This window comes from Chiloscyllium punctatum, chromosome 3 (assembly GCF_047496795.1).
Source record: "Chiloscyllium punctatum isolate Juve2018m chromosome 3, sChiPun1.3, whole genome shotgun sequence".
NCBI classification, from domain to species: domain Eukaryota; kingdom Metazoa; phylum Chordata; class Chondrichthyes; order Orectolobiformes; family Hemiscylliidae; genus Chiloscyllium; species Chiloscyllium punctatum.
Genome location: NC_092741.1, coordinates 136,061,142 through 136,085,926, shown reverse-complemented (window position 1 = coordinate 136,085,926; position 24,785 = coordinate 136,061,142). Strand labels below are relative to the sequence as shown.

The 24,785-nt window shown below is 39.8% G+C and overlaps 1 protein-coding gene across 15 annotated transcripts in view; it reads left to right on the top strand.

The window, feature by feature from the left end:
* Positions 1-24,785, top strand: part of LOC140465247 (myelin transcription factor 1-like protein) — a 584,786-nt gene that overhangs the window by 373,129 nt on the left and 186,872 nt on the right. For all 15 annotated transcript variants that reach the window (XM_072561025.1, XM_072561010.1, XM_072561013.1 and 12 more), the window contains 2 exons: positions 10,040-10,130; positions 11,626-11,733. In XM_072561025.1, coding sequence (XP_072417126.1) covers positions 10,040-10,130; positions 11,626-11,733 — 199 coding nt within the window. The remainder of the gene's footprint in view (positions 1-10,039; positions 10,131-11,625; positions 11,734-24,785) is intronic.

Sequence of the window (24,785 nt, the reverse complement as noted above, 5' to 3'; positions counted from 1 at the left end):
ACCTGGGTGGCAACTTTCAGGGATCTATGTGTGTGGACACCGAGATCTCTCTGTTCACTTACATTACCAAGAATCTTACCATTAGCCCAGTACTCAGTATTCCTGTTACTCCTTCCAGAGTAAATCACCTCACACTTTTCTGCATTAAACTCCATTTGCTACCTCTCAGCCCAGTCTGCAACTCATCTATGTCCCTCTGTAACCTGCAACATCCTTTGGCGCTATCCACAACTCCACCGACCTTCGTGTCATCTGCAAATTTGCTAACCCATCCTGCCACGCCCTCATCCAGGTCATTTATAAAAATGACAATCAGCAGTGGCCACAAAGCATACCCATTCGTAACTGAACTTCAGGATGAACATTTCCCATTAACCACCACCCTCTGTCTTCTTTCACCTAGCCAATTTCTCATCCAAACTGCTAAATCACACTCAATCCCATGCCTCTCGGGTTTTCCTTGATCCTATCCACCAAGAACTTCTCATGTCCCCTCCTAGCTCTTTTTAGTTTTCTCTTTAGGTCTTTCCTGGCTACCTTGTAACTCTAAATCTCCCTAACTGAGATTCACGTCTCATCCTCACATAAGCCTTCTTCTACTTCTTAACAAGAGCTTCAACTTCGTTAGTAAACCAAGGCTCCCTCGCTCGACAACTTCCTCCCTGCCTGACAGGTACATACTTATCAAGCACCCGCAGTAGCTGTTCCTTGAATAAGCTCCACATTTCAATTGTGCCTGTCCTCTGCAGTTTCCTTCTCCATCCTGTGCATCCTAAGTCTTGCCTAATTGCATCATAATTGCCTTTACCCCAGCTTTAACTCTTGTGCTGTGATATATACCTAGGCCTTTCCATCACTGAAGTAAACATGACCGAATTGTGGTCACCATGAACAAAGTGCTCACTTACCTCCAATATAACACCTGTCCGGGTTCATTACCCAGTACCAAATCCAATGTGGCCTCGGCCCTTGTTGGCCTGTCTACATACTGTGTCAAGAAACCCTCCTGCACACATTGGTCAAAAACTGACCCATCTAAAGTACTTGAACTATAGTATTCCCAGTCAATATTTGGAAAGTTAAAATTACCCATAACAATTACCCTCTCACTCTCGCTCCTATCGAGAATCATCTTTGCTATTCTTTCCTCTACATCTCTGGAACTATTCGGAGGCAGATAGAAAACCCCAACAGGGTGACTTCTCCTTTCCTGTTTCTAACCTCAGCCCACACTACCTCAGTGGATAAGTCCTCAAACATCCTTTCTGCCACCTTGATTAGCAATGCCAAGCTCGCACCCCCTGCCGCCTTTACCATCTTCTCTGTTCTTAACTGAATCATCTAAATCCCAGAACCTGCAACAACCATTCCTATCCCTGCTCTACTTATGTCTCCAAAATAGCCACAACATCAACCCATACTGCAAGTTCACCCAACTTATTCCTAATGGTCCTGGCATTGAAGTAGACACCAACTTCTTGCTTGCCAGTGCGCTTTTCTGACCTCACTTCTCTAATCCTCCTGTACTAGAACTACAATTTAGGTTCCCATCCCCCTACTGAATTAGTTTAAACCCTCCTGAAAAGTATTAACAAATGTTCCCCCACCCCCAGGATATTGGTTTATTGGTACCCCTCTGGTTCAGGTGAAGACCATCCTGTTTGTAGAGGTCCCACCTACCACAAGAAGAGCCCCAATTATCCAGGAATCTAAAACCCTCCCTCCAGCATCATACCTGTAGCCACATGTTCAACTCCTCTCTCTTCCTATTCCCTGCCTCACTAGTATGTGGCAAAGATAACAAACCAGAAATAACAATGTTCTACGCTTTTGATAACGTTTCCAATATCTGCCGTGTTTATTTCTCAAGTCATGATTTGGAGGTGCCGGTGTTGGATTGGGGTGGCTGAAGTTAAAAATCACACCACACCAGGTTATAGTTCAACAGATTTATTTGGAAATACAAGTTTTCAGAGCACTGCTTCTTCATCAGGTAGCTTGTGATGTTATCAGCTATCTACCTGACAAAGGACCAGTGCTGCAAAAGCTTGTACTTCCAAATAAATCTGTTAGGCTATGAAATCACACCTGGTGTTGTGTGATTCTTAACTATTTTGGAAGTATGATGGTACTGTCACAGTATCTGTTTTTCCTGAATCTACCAGTGTAAAATGTCACCTGGTGTCATAGGAGATCTTCTGAAGGCAGTGCACATGATAAATCCAGGAAAACATCAGATAGTGCCGTGACTTCAATTGTGAGCCACTTTCTCCGAGTCTGAAGCTCTCACAATGGGGATGGAGCTCTTTAAGCAAGGATTCAGAAATAGTTTTTGTATGCTGCACTTTGAGGCTTGTCATAAGCAGCTATCTAGTTTTGTCTCTTGTTAATGTATTCACTCATGGGGTGTGAGTATCAATGACAAGGTTGACAATTATTGCCTGTCACTAACTTCCCTTGAGAAGGTGAACCCTCACTGTGCATCTGGTGTGTGCTTAAGGAAGGACGTCCTCGGTCTTTGACTTAGTTATAATGATGGAATGGCAATGCAGTTCCAAATCAGGATGGTCTGTGGAAAATGGAGATGGTGGAGTTCCCATCCATCAGCTGACCTTGTTCTTCTCTGTGGTGGTAGTTATGAATGTGAAAAATGCTTTTGTAGGAGCTTCTGCAAGATATTGCAGTGCATTTGGTGGATGGTACATAGTGTGCATTTGTAGTGGACAGAGTGAATGTTTAAGGTAGCAAATGGGATACCCCCATTCAAGTGGGCTGCTTTGTTCTGGATTCTATCAAGTCTCCTGAGTGTTCCTGAATGCTACATTCCGCCAGGCAAACACATTGCCTGGCTAGTGACTTAGAGATGGTAGGTGGTATTGAGAAGTTGGGAGCTGAGCTAATCATTGTCTGCTGCTTCAGTGACATAAATATTACTTGTCACTTATCAACCCAAACCTGAATCTCATTCAGATTTTGGGTGCCGCATACATACTGACACAGTCTACTTCAGTATCTGAGGAGGTGCAAAAACTACTAAACATTGTTCAATTATAAATGAACATCCCTTTTTCTGAACTCATGTTTAAAGAGGTGAAGAAGATGGGCCTTGGATGCTACCCTGAGAAATTCCTGCAGCAATGACTTAAGGCTATAACACCATAACCATCTTCCATTGTACTAAGTGCGACTCTAACCAGTGCAGAAGTTTCCTCCTAGTTCCCATTGACTTCAGTTTACCTTGTGTTCCAGTATACCAGGCTGGATCATATGATGCATTGATGTCAAAGATAGTCATTGCCTTCTTATTTTCATATTGGGGCCAAGGTTGTAGTGAGGTCTTGTGCTGAGCACCCATAGCAAAATCCAAACTGTGCATCAGTAAGATGGTTACTACTGATTAAATATCAGATAGCACTTTTAATGACAACCTCCATTGTTTTGCTGAAATCAAGAATAGGCTAATGTGGCTGATTGAATTTATCTTGCTTTTTGTGGATGGCTGTACTGAACCATTCATTTACCTTGTAACTACAATGGCCTCCCAAAGAGGTGATGTTGGATTAGGGTAGACCGTAGGTTTAAAACTGAGCAAGGTACAAAATTCCTTTTGATGGTAAATTTAGTAATAACCAATGTGAGGAAAAAGGGAAGTATTAATAGAGGACATTTTAAACCTAAAGATGACAACACATTAACGATGCTTTCTTTACACCTAGATCACTGGACACTGCTTTGGTGCTGCTTTATGTCACAGTTCAGCATCATTGAATACCAACATTTAAATGATTTTGCCTGATAAGTATTTGGGATGAGTCAGTTGGATACCACAATATAACCAGTTAGAACTAGCTGGCTCAGAAACCATCTCAGGAAGGAAATTCACTGTTTGGATTGTCTTACTCATCAGTTTTTAATACAATTCAAATATATTATAGATAACATTACCCGATAGCTGGGCATTAATAACTTTAATAACTGCAGCCCTTTATGATTTGCATTGCACCTATTGTTAACTGTGTGTTTTAGTTTATGAGGGGCATGGATAGGATAAATAGACATAGTCTTTTCCCCAGGGTGGGGGAGTCCAAAACTAGAGGGCATAGGTTTAGGGTGAGAGGGGAAAGATATAAAAGAGACCTAAGAGACAACATTTTCACTCAGAGGGTGGTACAAGTATGAAATGAGCTGCCAGAGGAAGTGGTGGAGGCTAGTACAATTGCAACATTTAAAAGGCATTTGGATGGCTATATGAATAGGAAGGGTTTGGAGGGATATGTGCAAGGTGCTGGTAGGTGGGACTAGATTGAGTTGGGATATATGGTTGGCATGGACGAGTTGGACCAAAGTGCTGTACATCTCGATGACTCTATTACTCATACAGTAAACTTCCATTGCTAGTAAAGTGTCTGAGTAAGGTCATTGACCTGGTGTCCCAAGAAAGGACTCACAAACCCTGTCTTCTGGCAAATTAACCATGCAACATATTATGCACCATTAGTGTAAACCTATGCTCTTAATTACTCTCAAAACAGTGTTCCAATTCCAATTATCATAGATAAATTATTCTTATTATTTTAAAGTAATGTGGTATTGATGATATTATTATTTCAATTTGCCATGGGCTCTTGTAAATCTTAAGAAGGGTCCATGTCTCAAATTGCATTTGGGGATCTTTAAATTAATATTGAAAAAATGTGGCTAATATCAAAATAAAACCTTTTGGATAAAATTATGAGTCATTCACTGAATTCTGTAACTGTAGATTTGGTTGATTATGTGGGTGCTAATATTTCAAACATGTAGTGGACCATTACCTTCTCAAGGGCAATTAAGGATGGGCAATAAATTCTGGCTCAGGGAGTGATGCCAAATCCCATGAATGAGTGAAAAATGACCCTGTTTTGTTTCCTTATTTCCTCTTCATAACTTACTTTCCTTCCCACCTTTACATCATCAACAAATTTAGCAAACAATTTTTGGTCCCTTCATCTGTCTCATTTATACAAATTGTAAAATGTTAAAGCCTTAGCACTAATTTTTGTGGTACACCACCCACTATAATTAGCCATGTTTACTATCTGTTTCCTGTTAATCAAACAATCTTTTAGCCATGTAACTGTGTTACCTCCAACATCGCCCCCCCCGCCCCCCCACCACCATGAACTTCTAACTTCTCCAATTACCTTTGATTACCTTTGCCACAGGAAGCTATTGAGGTAAAAACATTGAGTGTTTCTAGAAATAGTTAGGTATAGTTCTAGGGCTAAAGGGATCATAGAGTCTGGGGAGAAAGTGGGAACAGAATATTGTGTTGGATGATCATTCACAATGGTAGAGCAGGCTCGAAGGGCTGAATGGCCTACAGCTGCTGTTTTTTATGTTTCTATGACATGTCACCTTCTATATGCCTTCTGGAAATTTAAGTTCAGTTTTTCTATCAGTTCCCGTTTATCCACATCACATGTAACTTATGCCCTGTTTTAAAGTCTTTAATAATAGCTTCTAATATCTTTATACGAGATATTCAGTTAACCAGCCTCAAGTTTCCTGTTTCCAGTTTCCCTCCCTTTTTGAATAAAGAAGTTATATTTGCTATTTTTCAAAACTAATAACTTTTCCCTCACTTAAGCTATCTTTGTCCATCTGATTTTTCCAGTCTATATCAGGATTAAACTCTCCCATGATTATTGATGTCCCTTTCTGACAAGTTGCTTTTATTTCTTCCTTTACCTTACACCATACCACTCCATTGCTATTGGGCTCTGTCCTCCAGTCCCACTTCTTGTTTTCATTATTTTTCGTCTCTATCCGAAATGCTTCTGCATCCTGGTTTGCTGAATTCAGAGCATCGCTTTTTATTGAGCTAATAAAGTCATTAATACCCATCATCTTTTTCTGTACTTCCTGTACATTCTGTACTTCTTAAATGTCATGAGCTCTTCTATATTGAGGTCCCAATCTGTTATCATGCAGTCAAGTCTCAGAAATGGTAATAATTATTAGATCATGGCAATATATTTCAATTTGTGCTATCAGTTCATCTGTTTTTTTTCAAATGTGATATAAATTCAAATACAGAGCCTTTAGTTTTATCCTTTCATTACTATTTAGTCTCTAGCTTTATCTGTTGATTTAGTCTTAGATTTGTGCCCCCTATTCCTTTTTCTCATGGTCTGTTTATCAATTTCCATGTTAATACCTTTCTCAACCTTTTCTCAACTCTTTGGTTTACCATATTTTACCCTTGCCCACATTATTTAATTTAGTGTCATCTCTATCACTGCAGTTATATGACTAACCAGGTCAGACTAATTTGATCTCAACGGATGATCTCCTAATGATACACCTTCCTCAATGCTTCTGCCGGTGAACCTATTTCACCAGTAGAAGGCGTTTGCTACACTTGCCTTTGTTGGTCAGAGCACTGAATGTAAAAGTTAAAAATCACACAACATCAGGTTATAGTCCAACAGGTTTAATTGGAAGTACACTTCCAATTAAACCTGTTGGACTATAACCTGGTGTGTGTGATTTTTAACTTTGTACACCCCAGTCCAACACCGGCATCTCCAAATCATGAATATAAAAGTAGGGAGGTCATGTTGCAGCTATACAAGATGTTGGTTAAGTCGCTTTGGAATACTGTGTTCAATTCTGGTCTCCCTGCTGTAGGAAAGAAGTGAAACGTGAAAGGGTTCAGAAAAGATTTACAAGGATGTTGCCAAGGTTGGAGGTATGAGCTATAGTGAGAGGCTGAATAGGCTGGGGCTGTTTTCCCTGGAGCATCGGAGGCTGAGGGATAACCTTATAAAATCATGAGGGGTGTGGATAGGGTAATTAGATAAGGTATTTTCCCTCGGGTGGGAGAGAGCTAGAGGGCATAGGTTTACGGTGAGATGGGAAAAAATTAAAAGGGACTTAGGGGTAACCTAAGTGGGTGGTGCATGTATGGAATGACCTGTCAGAGGAAGTGGTGGAGGCTGGTACAATTGCAACATTTAATAGGCATCTGGATGGGTACATGAATAGCAAGGGTTTAGAGGGATATAAGCTACATGCTGGCAAATGGGAATAGATTAATTTAGAATACCTGGTCATCACGGATGAGTTGCACTGAAGGGTCTGTTTCCATGCAGTACAACTCTATGACTCTACGACACTCATCAATCTTTGTGCCATGCATTCACCTTCCTAATTTAATTTGATTTTATTTATTTGCTTCAGGCTCAGGTAATAATGCAGAGATGATTACTCTTGGAGTTATGTTTTTTAATTTAGTCATAACCATTCATGTAATATAACTATTCATCCATTTACTGAAGCAGGAAGCGCAGTCTACCTTCCACAATTATTTATTTGCATTTGATAGTTCAGTACAAACTCCAGTCTGTTCTCTCACATTCCAAACCAGCTCCCTTTTTTGGGGAAATCCAGCCAGGAGTCAGAATTAGTGCACAGGAAGGCTATTGTGTCTGTATCGCTCTGCAGTGAAACATAAATACATTTTTTTGCTTCTGAGGTGCTATTACACACCTCAGGATTTTTTTTACCACAGCCATATCAACTATGTTTCAACTTAAAAAAAAATTAACAGCACAATGCACCAAGAGCACTTCAACAATAACAAATATAGGGGAGGGAAATAAATTTAACTGGAGTTGTATGTGTAAATATGAGCTTTTTTGGTATCCAGAAATGCTCTTACACAAAACTTAATGTTTTTTCCCATCATCCTTTTTTCCTCATCACCAAATCACCTGTGTAAATCTGTTAACCACCACAGTTAATATCATGCAGTAATTCAGTTGAGTACAGTTGGTTCTGCTATAACGCTGTAGTTCCGTTCTCAGGCAGTCCTGTGTTATAAGAAAATCGCATCGTAGCAGCATCATTTAAACTAATGGTGCTGGAATCATGTTATAAGCAATGCTCGTTTTAGAAACAGTGTCCCTAATTCGTCAATCGCGTTATAGCAAATTCGCATTAATAAAATGCACATTACAGCAAAACAATCTGTAATTCACATGCAAAGCCCGTTTTAAGAATGATTGAAACTATTAAAGGTCAGAAGAAGTATGGAGAACGAAAGGTAGCTAAATCAAAATGGAGTTGGAAGGGGATAAATAAGAGCCCTTTGTTCATATCCAGAAGTGCCCTTACACACAACTGAACATGTTTTTTCTTTCTATCTATTAACCACCTCCAGTTAATCATCCATGTTTCCAATTAAATGACTTACATGGGAAGCCCATTAAGGGTGATGCAAACCATCAAAGGTGAGGGAAAGATAAGCGGGGGGGGGGGGGGGGAGTTAAATCAAAATGGAGAAGGAAGGGGGTAAAGACGAATCCTTAAATGATGCTCCAATGAGCATCAGCTACGATATGTATTGTCATTGCAGCATGTACTGATTCATTCTTAAATAGGCCGTTGTTTACAACATTGGCAATGCATTATCTCTCAACGGGAATTCTTTCCTAGTTCTACCTATATCTATATGATCAGAAAACGATAAAACGTCGGAGCAGAAGTAGACCATTCAGACCATTGAGTCTGCTCACGCATTCAATGCAAACATGGCTGATCTGATAATCCTCCAATCCACTTTCTTGCCTTTTCACCATAACCCTTGATTTCCTTAATGGTTGAAAATCTATTCAGCTTTGAATATACTTAATCATCCAACTTTGAAAGTTCACTGTGATGAAGAAATGCACACATTTACTACCTGCCTTCTGAGAGAAGAACTTCCTCTTCACTAACACCAAACTGGATCAGGTCCTCTTGCCACTGCAAGTTATTCACCAGCCTAGAGCTGACGTTCTGATCTATGGCACTAGGCATGAATAATGGAGAAAAATAATACTTTTGTAGTGATTTAATTATGAATGTTGTATAAGCTTGGAATTTGACCTTGGAAGTCCTAGAATCGGTTTGTGATCTGTATTGATTTGACGGATTACAGTTGAAATACTACAGTGTTCACTAACAGGTGGCATGACATTCACTGTCTGGGTTCAATCATGAGGAATTGAAACGTGGGTGTGCTGCTACAAGGCATCCGTGCTCACTGAACTGTATCCTGCATCAGGAGCAAAATTAGAAAAGCTGAGGAAAAAGGTTTGCAAAATAATAGAGTAGAATTTGCACTTGAGTTGCCCAATCCTTTCCTAGAACTTTGAACCAGCCAGTTATACCATTCCTCCAGGGATTTCTGCTGAAGCAACCGTGGAAGTGTCAGGAAAATTCATTCATAAATACTGGAGTGTTTATTTTATCAGACCTTCTTTATCATTCAATTAAAAGGCATCCTCCATGTGCTTGGCTAACTGAATGTTTAACAATCTCTTACCATCGTTTGAAAATGTTTGGATTCATTTTATTGTTGCTGAGCATTGTAAATTTTTAGCTTCCCCTACAACAGAGCTAATGGTTCCCAATACAGGTTAACATGGTGAGAGATCGTCACTGTGATAATGACACCCAAAATGTTTAAATTATCTTGCAGTGCATTGATTCTTATTATATTCTCTGGGTTTATCCAGGTCTTGTGTATGAATTGAAAGAATGAAGAAGGCAATCATACATAGCTATAAGGCATTACCTGTCTATAAGATGCTTATTCGTAGTCACCTTAATAATGATATAGACCATAATTCCTTCTGATTTGATCTCACTATATAATTATTTTATTTCACCTTTTGCAAATAACAACTTGTACTTTGCATTTTGATTTTTGTATGTGTGTTAAAGCTCCACTATGAATTATCTGCAGTGTGGATCAAGAAAATTGCATCAGTCTAAACCGACTTAGCCATCTTTGATAATGCATAACTTCAGATAACTGTCTTTCTGAATTTTTCAGCTTGATGCTATTATTTTAAATAAAATTTTTTTTGGAAACCTAAATGTGGTCTTGCCTCTATTACAATCATGTATAATCAAATTGGGTTGGAGATCTGAACTTATTCCCTTTCTTGCCTGTTTGCCCTTCTGTATTCATTCTTTACTAATAGCTTCCACTCTTTTTTCTGTCAAGTTCTTGCCATGCATGAAAATGTGCTTAAGTGTCCTACACCAGGCTGCACTGGGCGAGGCCATGTAAATAGCAACAGGAATTCTCATCGAAGGTAAGCAAAGATTTTACTGTACCGTCATATCAGTCGAAATATCCTGGGTGGGCAATATTCTTAGATTCAAAAATTAGCTTCATGACATTTCCTGCTCCTCCCATTATGAGGAGCGCCAATAATCATTTATCTAAGTAGCACAAACCTATGCTTACCCAGGTTTAGTTTGTTTTAATTAGATAATGGACGTTTCTAGGAATCTTTGGATTGTATTTTGTCAATTTTAATACTTTTCAACAGAGCTATATTCTCACCACCCTTGACGTCAGTACTGAAATAAATTGTTTCCATACTTTATCTGAACAGATATACAGACTGTTACACTTATTCTGAGTGGAAATAAACACCCCACCCTTCCCCGAGGAGATTGACAAACTACAAACAAGTCCAATATTTTTGCCAAATTTTGCAACTATTCACCTAGACTGTTTTAAAAATGGAATAAGAATTGATCAGTTTCCCTGTAAAAGTTCTCTTTTTTTATTCATCCATGGGATGTGGATTTTGCTGGCTATGCCAGCATGTACTGTTCATCCCAAGTTATACTTAAGAAGGTGGTTATGAGCTGTCCTCTTGAATCACCACAGTACATTCTGTACCAACCATGCTGATCTGGAATCTAATAAAATTCCACAATGCTGATCCATTCTTATCTTTCTGCCTCTGAAGCCTAACCTACCAGGCCCAACATGTTATTTTTCTTCCCCCGCCTTCCCACCCATCAGTCTAACATAGAGCTGAAAATCATTTCACCAAGCACAGTATTTAGTGGTTGGACATGAAATGGAAAGTAGAAAATTATATTTTCCATCAACATAGTGAGCACTAACATTCTGAATAGTATCCACAGCTGTCTAGTCAGAAATAAAACTAAAAGGTGAATGTAATGGAATGGGTCTGGATGGGTTGGTCTTCGGAGGGTCATTGTGGATTTGTTGGGCCGAAGGGCCTGTTTCCACAATGTAACTCACTCTAGCTGCAAACATACTTTATCAAATCTTACCATTTCATTTTCACATCTCTTTCTATATTGATTTTTTTTTTACCATGACTGCCAGTCTTCTACAAACATTATTTTCAATTTTATGAATGATGGAAAAATATATTTACATTCAAAGTAATATCAGACTTATTTTTCACAACATAAAGTTAAGAACTTTACCAGAGACCACAAGAAACTCTTTACTGTGCAGTGGAAACAACAGTGCTATACTAAAATATGAAGCATTTTGGCAAGAAGAAAATTGATGAACTATAGAAAAAAAAGTATAGAAGTAAATCTACAAGGTTCTTTTCACATGCACTTTTAGTATTTATATAGACTGAAGTGTACACATAACATTGTGCTGCATGTTTAATCACTTGCCTTGCATGTTTCCTAATATTTGTTAGAGTTTAGAAACAATTAGCCGTATGCTTCCAATTTCCAACTGTTAGTCTTGTACTATCATTCCTGTGGCTGCAAGAGTGTCTAATTGTTACTCTGTTTCCTCAGTCTCTCTGGATGTCCCATCGCTGCTGCAGAGAAGCTGGCTAAAGCTCAAGAAAAGCATCATAACAGCGAAGCAACAAAATCTAACCAGGGTTCTGATCGTGTACTAAGGTAAGAGAGATTTGTTTGCTGAATTCTGACAATGTTTTTTGAGTTATGTTTCCATTCAAGTTATATGCTACATTGATGTAACAAAGTTGAGCACTCATTCCAAATAAATTTATCTTCCTGTCTTGGGACTTTTCCAACCTTTACTGATAAATAGTACCTTAATTCATTTTATTAGCCAGTTAGTTCATCTCAAATGTTTTGTATTGAACTGATTCATATTTGGTTCTGAAATATCTGCATCAACAAGGGATTGCTGAAGTCACTATGAATATTGGTATTGTTAATATAGTCTTGAAAATTTCTTCTGATTATTATTTCCAGAGCAGCTACAAGAATGTTGATAAAGATGTTTATGGTTTTTCTACATACAAGAACTAGAGGAAATCTTCAGAGACACATTTGTGACATTGTTACATTTAGAGAATATAGTATTTCCCCCCAAAATGTGATTCACTTTCAAAATTATCAGTTATATCAATCATTGAAGTGTGGAACTGCTTTTAGACATTGCTTGCAGTGTTCTTTACTATTTTAAATTTTATAAAGACATTAATGAACATTAATCTTACCAACCAACTATTAAGGTGAATTGGATGGGATTGCTGTTGAATGTTTTGCTATAGCGTGTGGTGACTATCAATCAGAAAAAAAACAGAACGAGTAAAGCAGTATTTAAATTTTTAAAACAAAAGACCTGAGATAGTGGCAGTAAATTGCCTTGAATTTTCTCGCAGAATGTGCCATAGAACGTTAGATGACAGTGAGGTTCTTTGTTGGTTGTGTGCTTTATATTATAATATGCAAAGAAGAAAGGTGCTTAGAACTTCTATTTTACATTGGATCAGCGTGATATCGAAAGATGTGAAGATTATAGATTCAAAGGTATCTCAGTTGGCACAGTGGGCCTTGTATCCAGGCCATTCGAAAAGCTATTTTACTCTGATTCATGTGGTTCAAAATTCTGAAGTAAACTGAATCATTCAACTGTGAAGGGCAGCATTAATTTCATAAATTGGGTCTTTCGGGTTGGGTGGGTGTAGGGAAGCGAATTTCACTTCCATTTCAGAAAAAGAATGAGAAAACATCTTTCCATAAAAACTTGACTAAGTGCTCTGGGTAAGCAGAGTCTAGATTAGAGTGTGCTGGAAAAGCACAGCAGGTCAGGCAGCATCCGAGGAGCAGGAAAATTGACGTTTCGGGCAAAAGCCCTTCATCCCTCTGAGTAAGCAGACTATCTCAGCAGTGGATAGATATTTTATGGAGCATTTGACCTTTCAATCTATGTGGACACACCAAACTGCAAAGCCTATTCCCAACCAGACACTCATTTAGGTACTTTTTGAAGAATAATTAATCAATGCAGCAATGATTCCTTTTGACATCATCTCCCCACAGTGACACACCTGAAACGAGGACCTCACAGATGCATATTTCCCGCTTGTAAAAACTAGGCTGTCAATTTTGCTAGGCTTTTTTTTAAATTTTACCAAAGTGAGTCAAATTGTTAGTTATATAATTTTGCATTTGAATAAGTTTATTGCAATGGATTTCATGAGCTTTACTCACAAAAAAGCTGGCCAAGTGAGGGCCCATAGCCAACACAGTCTGTTCCATTCCTCTTGTGGCTTAACAGCCACTGAACAAGTCAAATGGTGTCCAAATGCACAGTCCATTCTGGTGAGTGAAGCATTGATTTCAGAATTAAGCACAGCATTCACTTTGTGTTCACAAATGTGGTCATGGCCAGGGTTTACAAGTATTTGCTCATAAGGTCTGTGATACATTTCTGAAATTTGAAATCACCAATTCAGATTAAATTACAATTCAAGCCTTCAAAATTAAGTGCATTGTCTGATTGTGCTGTTTCTGTTGAAAGTTATATTTAATTTCTTTTTTAGTTAATTCCGGCTTCGTTTGCATCTGTAATGATTTATTTATATATTCAAATGTTGATGCTGTTGACCTCCTGAGAATAAGTCATGGAAAATACAGCTGAGCAACACATCTGCGCTTTTCAACAATTTATTGCTCATCTGTTTGTAATGTTCTTGAGCTTCGTGCTGGATAGCTGCATACACTAATGATAAACACAGTACAGTGAACTGTGTAAGCCCTTGATGATCCATGGTGAGGTGGGTCCTCAATCTGCAGTGTATCCTGCACTCCTTATTCGTTTCTGTAACAATTGCAGCAATCTTCGTGCTGAATGTAAACACTGCTGTGTATTTTGCTGCTCCATTGTTCAAATAACTCTGGTTCAGTGGTTGATCCAGTTGCCACCTACTCTTTTTAGCTTCTCCAATGAACATAACTGCATCTTTCTCTGAAAGGGAGAAAGGAACAAAAGATTTTTCAAAAAGAATTGTTACTCATTTAATTCTCTGAGGATAAATTTTGCCTTTTGATGATATTGCGAAAAGGATGATACCGAGTTGGCTGCATTCATGTGTGCCGCATTTTCTTGCTCTCACGCAGATTTGGTGTCAGAGTCAGTGCTGTTACTAATAGTAGTATCGCAGGCAACTGACTGCTTTGGATACTTATTCCAAGTTAATGTGGATATTCCTGGGGATTCCCAGTAAAAGGAAAGGCTTAGATCAGTGCTGTTTTAAGAACAGCTTATTGCCAGATAGGGTAAATAGACAAGGTCTTTTCCCTGGGGTGGGGGAGTCTAGAACGATAGGGCGTAGGTTTAAGGTGAGAGGGGTAAGATTTAAAAGGGACCTCAGGGAAATATTTTCAACCTAAGAGGGTGGTGCATATATGGAATGAGCTGCCAGTGAAGTGGTGGAGGCTGGTACAATTACAACATGGAAAAAGCATCTGAATGGGTATATGAATAGGAAGGGTTTAGATGGATATGGGCCAAGTGCTGGCAAATAGGAAAAGATTAACTTAGGATAGCAGGTCAGCATGAATAAGTTGGACTGAAGTGTCTGTTTCTGTGCTGTACAACTCTAAGTCTTTATAATTGTTTGATCGATTACCTTTCTTTACAAACGGCAGGATTTATGCTTCTGTGCAAGTAGCCTAGGAAGGGGGCCAGACATTTCGTGTTTTGCCTTCCGACTGCCTGCCCACCTCCACTATTTGCAATTTTATGTGGGGTGGACAAAGCTCACTTTGCTCTTAATCTGTCCTTAAAATTGATGCTCGTAGGGGACATCATGGAAGGAGTCCTGCCAGTTGACCCTGCTCCGGTCATATCAGGGAACCACAACCAATCGTTGTCCTGAAGGGTGCACACTCCACCCTACCCAGCCTCTTCTTTCAGTTCTCCATATTCCTCTTATCAGCACCCATGCTTCTCCACCCTCCCAGTCAAAGATCCCCATTATCCACTCCACTCGCCTGTGCTTGGTCTCGAACTTGGTGACTGCTCGCAGTCCAAGTCCAGGCCCCTGTTGGAACTACAGAGCTGCTGTAGCTCTCTGAGGTAGACCTCTTCTCGAGTAAGAAGCAGAAGACCCTCCCCCAACCAATAATTGCTCCTTGGAACATTAAATAGCTGAAGGACTGCCGTGACCATCCTGCCAACTATCATTCATAAACTCCAGCTCAAGATGTTTCTGCTTAAGTGATTTGTTTATTTGATTGGTATTACGATAGCTGTATTGTTAAAGCTAGCAACACGACCGATCAACTAGATATCAGGTATTAGGCAACCACCTCAGCTATTTGAAAAGGAATGATAAATTGTCTTTTTTTTCATGAGATACGGATGTGACTGGTTAGGGATCATTTATTGTGCATACCGAATTGCCCTGGACAAGGTGGTAGTGAGGTACTTTTTTGAATTTTTGCAGCCCTTAGGATGTTAGTACAACTGCAGTGCTGTTAAGAAGAGAATTCCAGGCAGTCGATGAGTGGCAATATAGTTACAAGTTAGGATGGTGCATGGCTTGGAGGGCAATATGCAGATGGTGGTAGTCTCATGCATTGCTGCCCTTGTTCTTCTAGCTGTTAGAGGTTGTTGGTCAAAAGCTTGGCTGAATTGCTGCACTACATCTTATGGATGGTTCATGATACTGCCACTGTGAATTGATGGTGAAGGATGTGGCTTGTTGAAGTTGGCGGATACGATGCGAGTCAAGCAGCCTGCTCTGTCCTGAGTGATGTAGAGCTTCTTGAGTGTTGTTGGCGTCGCAATTACCAAGGCACATGGCAAGTCTTCCAACACACTCCAGACTTGTATCTTGTAGATGATGGACAGGCAGTGCCAAGATTGGAGTTACTTGCTGCAGAATTCTGAGCCACTAACCTGCTTTCGTCGTGTATTAGCGTCTCAAATAAAAACATGATGCTGGAGATCTGTCATAAAAACAGAAAGTGCTGGAGAAATTCAGTGGACCTGGCAGCATCTGAGAGAAGGACTTGACACTCTGAGTCCCTGAGAGCAATTCCAAAGAAGAGATATGGACGCAAAATGTTACCTTTGTTTCTTTCTCCACAAATGCTGCCAGATGAGCTGGGCTTCTCCAGCAATATCTGTTTTTCTTTAATGATAATATTAATATGGCTGCTTCTGTTTAGTTTCTGGCAAATGGTTAACCATAGGGTGTTTATAACTGAGGACTCAGCAATGGTGTGCACATATAAAGTAAGAGCAGAAGTAAAGAGCAGCACGATGGCTCAGTGGTTAACACTGTTGCTTCACAGCGCCAGGAACCCAGGTTTGATTCCAGCTTCATGCGACTGTCTGTGTGGAGTTTGCACATTCTCCCAGTGTCTGCGTGGGTTTCCTCTGGGTGCTCCAGTTTCCCCCCAATCCAAAGATGTGCAGATTAGGTGAATTGGCCATGCTAAATTGCCCATAAGGTCAGGGATGTGTAGCTTAGGTGCATTGGTCAGGGGTAAATGTAGTGTAGTCGAGGAATGGGTCTGGGTGGGATACTCTTCAGAGGGTGAGTGTGGACTTGCTGGACCGAAGGACCTGTTTCCACACTGTAGGGATTCTATAAAAAGAAAGGATTCCATAGACCATTTAGTGTTCTTGAGTCGGCCTTTCGAACCTCCTCCACAATTCAAGAAGTTCATGGCTGATCTGCTTGTGTTTGAATTCCACATTCTTACCTATGTCCAATTACAATTGAATCCCCTGCTTAACAAGAATCTATCCAACTCTGGCTTAAAAGCATTCAGTGACCAACCTCCACTGCTTTCTGATGCAGAAGGTTCCAAAGTTGTACAACCCGCTGAAACAAAATCTCCAAACTTTCTCCGAAGTGAAAACAAGTCCAGCCTGTCCAATTTATCTTCATAAGATAACCCATTCATTCTGGTTATCAATCAGGTAAACCTCCTCTGAACTCTCTCCAGAACATTTACAACCTCCCTTATATAAGGAGACCAAAACTGCCCACAATATTTGAGATGTGGTCTCACCAGTGTTCTGGTTAACTAAAGCATTATTACTTTATGTTCAACTGTCCCTTGGGTAAAAGGATAGCACACCATTAGTCTGTCTTTCTATTTCTTTGTTCTGCCATTCCTTTCTGATGATAAACGAAAATAAAAATCCTTGGACAGAGTCCTGAAATATTCTTCTCATAACGTCTTTCCAACATGAATGGTTTTCTTTTGTACCTGCAGTCTATTTCCTGGTTCAGTGTCCGATATTCCTTTGTTGGCTGTTATGCAACTTTCTCATTGCAGTGTTTATTATTGTGTTGACACTTTTTCTCATTCATTCTGTGATACTATCCCATTCAGTATCCTCTCTTTCATAAATCTTCAACATCGTTTACACGCAAATTCCATTACTAACCTACATTACAAGGCTGATTCTACACAGCCTGCAAAAAGATCTTCTTCCATGCCTTGGAGTATCAGGAAATTGCAGATATTTAATTGTAGTGGATGGAATGTTGTAGAAAATGCCTCTGAGAATTCCTGTTTTGTTGCTGGCAGATCAGGTTCCCTGAAATGATTTATGTCGCTGAAATAGGAAATGTCCCTGAGTGACATGAGGTCTGATTCAGTTGGTAAGGGTCAGTGGGAATTCACTGATATTTCGTTGTTGACACACAGGTTCCAATATCAATAATTACTATTGTGCACAATGCTTTGACATGTGATGCAACACCCAGAGTTTTGATAGGGTAAAATGGAAAAAATTGAGGTGCAATGTCTTTGAGACTTTTGATAAATACATGCTTGCTAGTTGGAAAACTTTTGTTTATATGCTTTAATAGTCTCTGTTCAGCGTTAAATATAAAAGAGGGTAATTACCTCTTACAGCAGGAATAAGAGTTAAAAGATTTCAACGTTTTTGCCCTTTTTTCTGCTCTGATAGAAACATAAAGTTTTACTTTATGTATTCTTTAAGCTTGAATGCTTTCAAACTGATGTACAACTGAGTGGCAAAACTAAATATGTTTGCAGTCACACTGCTCTGCTAACTGACCAGGCATTGAACCAGTAAAAGTGGCCGACTGCAGGGTAATCCAGATGTGGAGCACACAATCTGTGAGTAACAAAGAGGAATGCAGTAGGTAAAAATTAAGATCATGATTAACAATATCAAAACGATAATTGCTGGTTTGAGGATATAGGGCAGTTCACTATGTGGTGTGCAAGCAAGAAATGGAAATCCATCAATTTGAGCTTCTTGTATTTAGTAAAACTGGAAGAAATATTCCCAGGAATGCTTTGGATTTGAAGAAGTGATTCAAGATGTGAAATGAGGCTCACCATGACTGCTCAGATGCAGCACCATATTTATAACACATTTTCTAATAATCAAAATTAAATTTCAAGTGTGGTACATAGTACTTTAGGAAACACAAGTCTAATTGATCCATGAACCTATTATAATTTTCAATAAAAAGGTCAAAAATAGCAAATAAATCTGTGAAAGAAATACATTTCAAGCATGGTATCATTAATCACCTACGATTAAGAAATATGACAATATCAGTTAGCACAAACATTCTGCGGATAATGCAGAGACTTCGGATTGGATTTTCATTCCAGGAGTAGGGACCAGGAGTCAGGAGATTTCCAAACTCGATGTACCCGACATGGGACAAGGTGCCTGCAAAGACAGGATTTTCATTCCTTGGTGTGAGGAAGTTAAGTATAGATTGGAGAATGGGAGTCAGGCCAGCAGCCCTCTGGATAGCGTTCAGAGCTCTCAAGTGCTGAGAGGTCTCGTTAAAAGGCCATCACAGTACTCCCAGTTGTTTGATTTAATATTAAGTACTTGAGGACTCTCTCACACCTTCTAACTTCGCAATGACTCTCCATCCTTACCAATCAAGCATCTCTATCCATCTACTGTCCCAAAGTCCTCTCACACCGTCCATGCCAGTTCATGCACTTCCCTGCCTACTCACCCAGAAAGTGCTCTGTACAGTAGCAATGAACCCTGTAGAAGAAATTGTGCATGTGGAAAAGCTTTAAAAAGACAATAACGCATTCAAACTTTATTTAAGAAACTGCTTCTCCCATAGCTCTGTGAAAATATTAATTATCTAGGCATTAAATTATCAACAAGTATTTGACACTAATTTATCTTGTGCTATTGATGAAATAAGAGAAAGGGCAGTCAATAGAGCATGATTTTCCCTTGGGTCTGGTTGTTTTAACAGACTACTGGACACCTAGGCTCTCAGTAAAATCTCATGATGCATTTTTGAGGGGTTTTTGGGAGTCGCATTGAAGCTATGAGGAGCCATGGAGATGGGTTGAAGGTCATAGATTGGTATGGAGGGTATGAAGGGCTGTGGAAATGTGTGTGGAGGTGTAGCAATTGGTATGGCATATACCTTTCAAAAAGGTTCCCTCATCTAAGCTCTGGTTCACAGCCCATCAGAGAGAAGTGTACCCTGAGTCTTTGAGAACTGGGCCAGTTCCTGAAACAGAGATGCCTATCTCTGCAATGGAGTCAGCCAAGTTAAGATTTCAGGGATTGGGCTCATGATGTGCACTAGCCACCACCTATATCTGAGGCAAACAAAAATTTGGAGAATCAGCAATGCAACCAGGAATCACTCCAATTTGCAAAAATCCAGTCCTTTATAATTAGTTAAGCTGTGCACAACTTACAAAAACTATGTCGTAGAGACAGGTATTTCATACAAAATCTCTGCTCATAACTTTTTCTTCTTGCTGAAAATGGCAGCACACACGCAAAGGCATTGAGCACAGATGGGCAATTGGTGTCAACAGATCAAACTTCTGGGAGGCAATGGCCTTGTGGTATTATCACTGGACTGTTAATGCAGAGACCCAAGTAATGATCTGGGGAACTGAGTTGGAATCCCACCATGGCGGATGGTGGAATTTGATATCAATTTTTTTTAAAAAACTGGAATTACGGGTCTAATGATGACCATGAATCCATTGCCGATTGTTGGCAAAACTCATCTGGTTCACTGATACCCATAGCAATGTGGATGACTCTTAACTACCCTCTGGGCAACTAGGGATGGAAAATAAATGGGGGCGAGCCAGCAACACCCTCTAAACCGTGAATGAAGATGAAACATAAGTGTCATTGACTGGAAATCAGTAGCCAGTGTTGCTGAAGTGTCAGTTAGTGTCCCTAGCATCCCATGTTTGGTCTTTGTCTTCCAGCATGAGAACCTGTACTAAAGAAACTTTGAAGTCAAATCTTGAATTAAAGAAAATTCGGCCTTTTTGAGAGTTTTGTTGTCCACAACTGAAAATGCTGCTGATTTTTTTTTTAGTAGCTACTTTCAATGGGTGGATCGACAGAAGATGTAAATCAGAAAAGGGTAGACAGGTCAAATGTCACAGGTGATTTTCCAGCAAGTTGGTGGGTCTTATTTTTCAATCTTTGCTTACCCATTTTTTACCAGGTCATTGCAAGCCTTGAAGTAGCACATTTTTTGGAAAAGGCTAACCTAACAATTAATTAGTTTTATTAATAGTTCATTGACAAATGTTATACTAGGTGAAGCCTGATGCTGGGAATTTGTTAATGTTGAACTTTTTGTACAGTGGCAGCTCTTAAAGTAATGCAGCTGCTACTTAACCTAATATTTTTGTTGATCCAGCAATAAATTGTAGGGACAGAAGCTTTGACGCATTAGGGAATAGCGCTGCTGAGCATTAAGTTCCATGAATGAAACAGTGAAGATGATCCTACAGTAAATGGAAGAAAGGAGACTTGTCTTTTTTGAAGCTAAAGAGGTGATTTATCAACAACAGTACAGAAGAGTCTCAATTGCACATTTAATCTGTACAGACGAACACAACCTGTTTTAGCCCTCAGAAAAAAATGCCACAGTAAGGAATGCTGGCTTCAAAAAGAATTCACATTGCAACATTCTGCTATTAACAACAACTTGATAAATTAATTTTCTACAAATGGTTAAAACCATTCTCGCTTAGACCCTCGCGCTGTTTTGCTGGATTCCATTAAGCGGAAAGTTCAACTTGCATTATTCTGTGCAGATGATTAAAAAAAGGTCAAAGCATTGTTGTAGAGAGTCAGCTAACTATTTGAACAGAAGTGTCAGTAACATCTGACACTTTAGGAATATTGCTGAAAATGTGTTGCTGGAAAAGTGCAGCAGGTCAGGCAGCATCCAAGGAACAGGAGAATCGACGTTTCGGGCATAAGCCCTTCTTCAGGAATGATTCCTGAAGAAGGGCTTATGCCCGAAACGTCGATTCTCCTGTTCCTTGGATGCTGCCTGACCTGCTGCGCTTTTCCAGCAACACATTTTCAGCTCTGATCTCCAGCATCTGCAGTCCTCACTTTCTCCACTTTAGGAATATTGACTTGTTGAAAAGTACAATATCATCTCATGCTGATTGCAATGTACAATGGGGAAGAAAGGGTGATCAACATACCATCTGCATGGGTACACCATTGATAGACTGACTAGTCTTGCATCCTCAGATTTGGCTTGAGAAGGTCTATGGGCATCTTCACCTTGATTGGAAGAGTCATCCTTAACAGCCATGTGTAGGCTTCTGCTTTGAGGGTATGCTATAACTCCCTCATTCTTTCCTAATTGAAACACAGCCTGCGAAAGCAGATCTTCTTGGTCACCAGCAGTTTACCTCTGTCTGAACCTTGAACATTGCCATGTTGAGAACGTTTGGGTGTGACACATCCATGGAGAAAGTGAGGACTGCAGATGCTGGAGATCAGAGCTGAAAATGTGTTGCTGGAAAAGTGCAGCAGGTCAGGCAGCATCCAAGGAACAGGAGAATCAACGTTTCGGGCATAAGCCCTTCTTCAGGAATCAACACATCCATCTCTAGTGTCATCAGAACTGGCTGCTCTTCTACAAACATGTTTCTGTTTTTCCTTCAAACAACCAGACAGAGAATTCCCAAGTCTTAAATTTTTGGTTGCAACAATCAAAAGGTCACTTATGAAGAGGAAAGCAAAAAAATACTCAACCAACTGAAGATCAAAATAAGGCTGTCCAGCACTGCCCATTTTATATTAATCAGATGAGCAAACAGCATTTTTTGCTTTGGCAGGAAACAGTTCCTTAGGGAATTTGAAGTATTTCAACAACGTTCAGTCCACTAATGATCTCATGTATATTTCAGCGAAGAGAACATACCTGTGTACTTTACAAATCTCAGTGGAAGTAATGTTCATAGTACAGCGGGCAAGAAAAGGGCCGAAGTGATTTCTGTTTTTTTCACCGGTCTTTTGTTGCAAGACTTAATGTTGCAAAACCTACCCATTGAATAGCAACAACGGACTGAGAATAATTTCCTGAAAAATGGTGCATATTTTGGAGATTGTCTTTATTCTATTACTGTAAAAAGCTTTTAGGCCTACAATCATACTTGACTGAAGAGATTCAGTGCTGCATTGTTTCTACAGTGGAGTTTTCAAGTGGTTCTTAACATTTTCCTCAGCTGAAGGAGAGATCCTTCAAGTGATCAGGGATTTCCTGTTCTAAGCTTTTATTCTTCAAGGAGTGAAGCTTTCAAAAAGGAACAATATTTTTGATTAGTGATGGCAGACAAAGGAGACCAAGGCATCAGTGGATGCACTTTTGCTATTAATTTACTAGCTATGAATAAAGCCTAAAATGCCACAGAGATACCTCCATTTTGTAAAATCTGGTCTTGGTATAACAATTAGGCATTAAGGTAATTAAGGGTAATTAAATCTTGGAATAAATTAGCACTTGACAGTGATCTCTTATAACGAAGTACCTAAAATTCCCAAGTTTTTTTGGTGCAGAAGTGGTGCAACTCTTGAGTAGATTGCCATGCTTGGAGTAAATGTTAGATGCATTACCATTTCAGAGACTCACAACTCTCTGTGAGAAAAACAATTCTCATACCTGATTGAAATAGAAAACCTTAATTAGAAGCAGGGCAAGTTGAAGCAGAATAGACCTTTCAGCTTGCTGTGCCATATGGTATGATCATAGCTCATCATCCAAATCCATAAACTCATCCCATTTTCTCCCCAAGCCTTCAGATTACTTCAATCCGAAGAACTATATCTAACTCCTTCATGAAAACATTCAATGCGTTGGCCTCAATGGTTTTCATCAACTGACCATTCTCTAGGTGAAGACATTTCTCCGTCCTTCAGTTCTACATGCTCTACCCTGTATCATAGAATTGCTGCAGAAGAAGATCATTCAGCCCATCAAGTCTGCACCAACCCTCTGAAGAGCATCCCATCCAGACCCAGCCCCCCCTCCCTATCCCCATAACCCTGCTATGGTTAACCCACCTGACCTGGGTATTATGGGGCAACTTAGCATGACCAATCCACCTAAACTTTACATCTTTTGATTGTGGGAGGAAACTGGAGCACCAGATGGAAACCCACGCAGACTTGGAGGATTTCTTTCGGACTCCCCAGGGAACAATCTTGCTGCATTTACCATGTTTATTCTTGTTAGAACTTAAAAGGTTAAAAGGTTACTATGAGATTTCCTCCTCATCCTTGTGAACACAAGTAAACATAGTCCTATCTGATTCAGTCTCTCTTCATACATCAATCCAGTCATCCCAGGAATAAGGCTGGTAAATCTTTTTTGCCCCACCTGCCCCCATGGCTAGAACATTTTGTAATAATGTTTTGTAACAAAATACCTTGCAAGAACAGTAACAAACAATACTTTGGACAAACAAGCAGAAAACTAGCCATCAGGATACATGAACATCAAGTAGCCACAAAATGACATGACCCAATCTCACTAGTATCCTTACGGACAGATTGAGGAAGGGCACCACTTCGACTGGGACAACACATCCATCCTAGAAAAAGCCAAACAGAGACACGCACGAGAATTCCTGGAAGCATGGCATTCCAACCGGAACTCTATCAACAAAACACATTGTCTTTGATTCCATTTACCACTGCCTGAGAAGAAGAACAGTAAATGATATCACCAGGAAATAACATCACCACAGGAAATGGCATAACCAAACCAAGGAAACCAAAACACATAAATAGAAAGCGGGCCATACCATCAGTGCTTCATCCGGAGGCTCGCTGATGATGTCACCCAGAATAGAACATAGAACAATAAAGCACAGAACAGGCCCTTCGGCCCACGATGTTGTGCCGAACTTCTAACCTAGATTAAGCACCCATCCATGTACCTATCCAAATGCCGCTTAAAGGTCGCCAATGATTCTGACTCTACCACTCCCACGGGCAGCGCATTCCATGCCCCCACCACTCTCTGGGTAAAGAATGGTGACAAAATGTCTGAAAACGAACCTTCCAGCTCAGTGAGCAAACCTACATCCAGAACCTCAACCTGAGCTACAAATCTTCTCAAAACTTACTAACCCTCCAGTCCATACAAAGTGTGCCTGAGTCTGTAGAATCTAGAAAAGTGACCACCAGTGCATCCAATATTTTTCTGGCCACTTTCCCAAGTATCTTGGGATGTACATGATCAGACCTTGGAAAGTTATCAGCATTTCATTTTTAAATAGCAGCCCCTAGTTACAGATTGTCCCATAAGAGAGAGCATCCTTTACACATACAGTCTGTAAAGATGCCTCAGGATCTTTCAATCAAGTCACCTGTTATACCTCTAAACCCCCAATGGATGTTTGCCTGTTCTATCCCACAC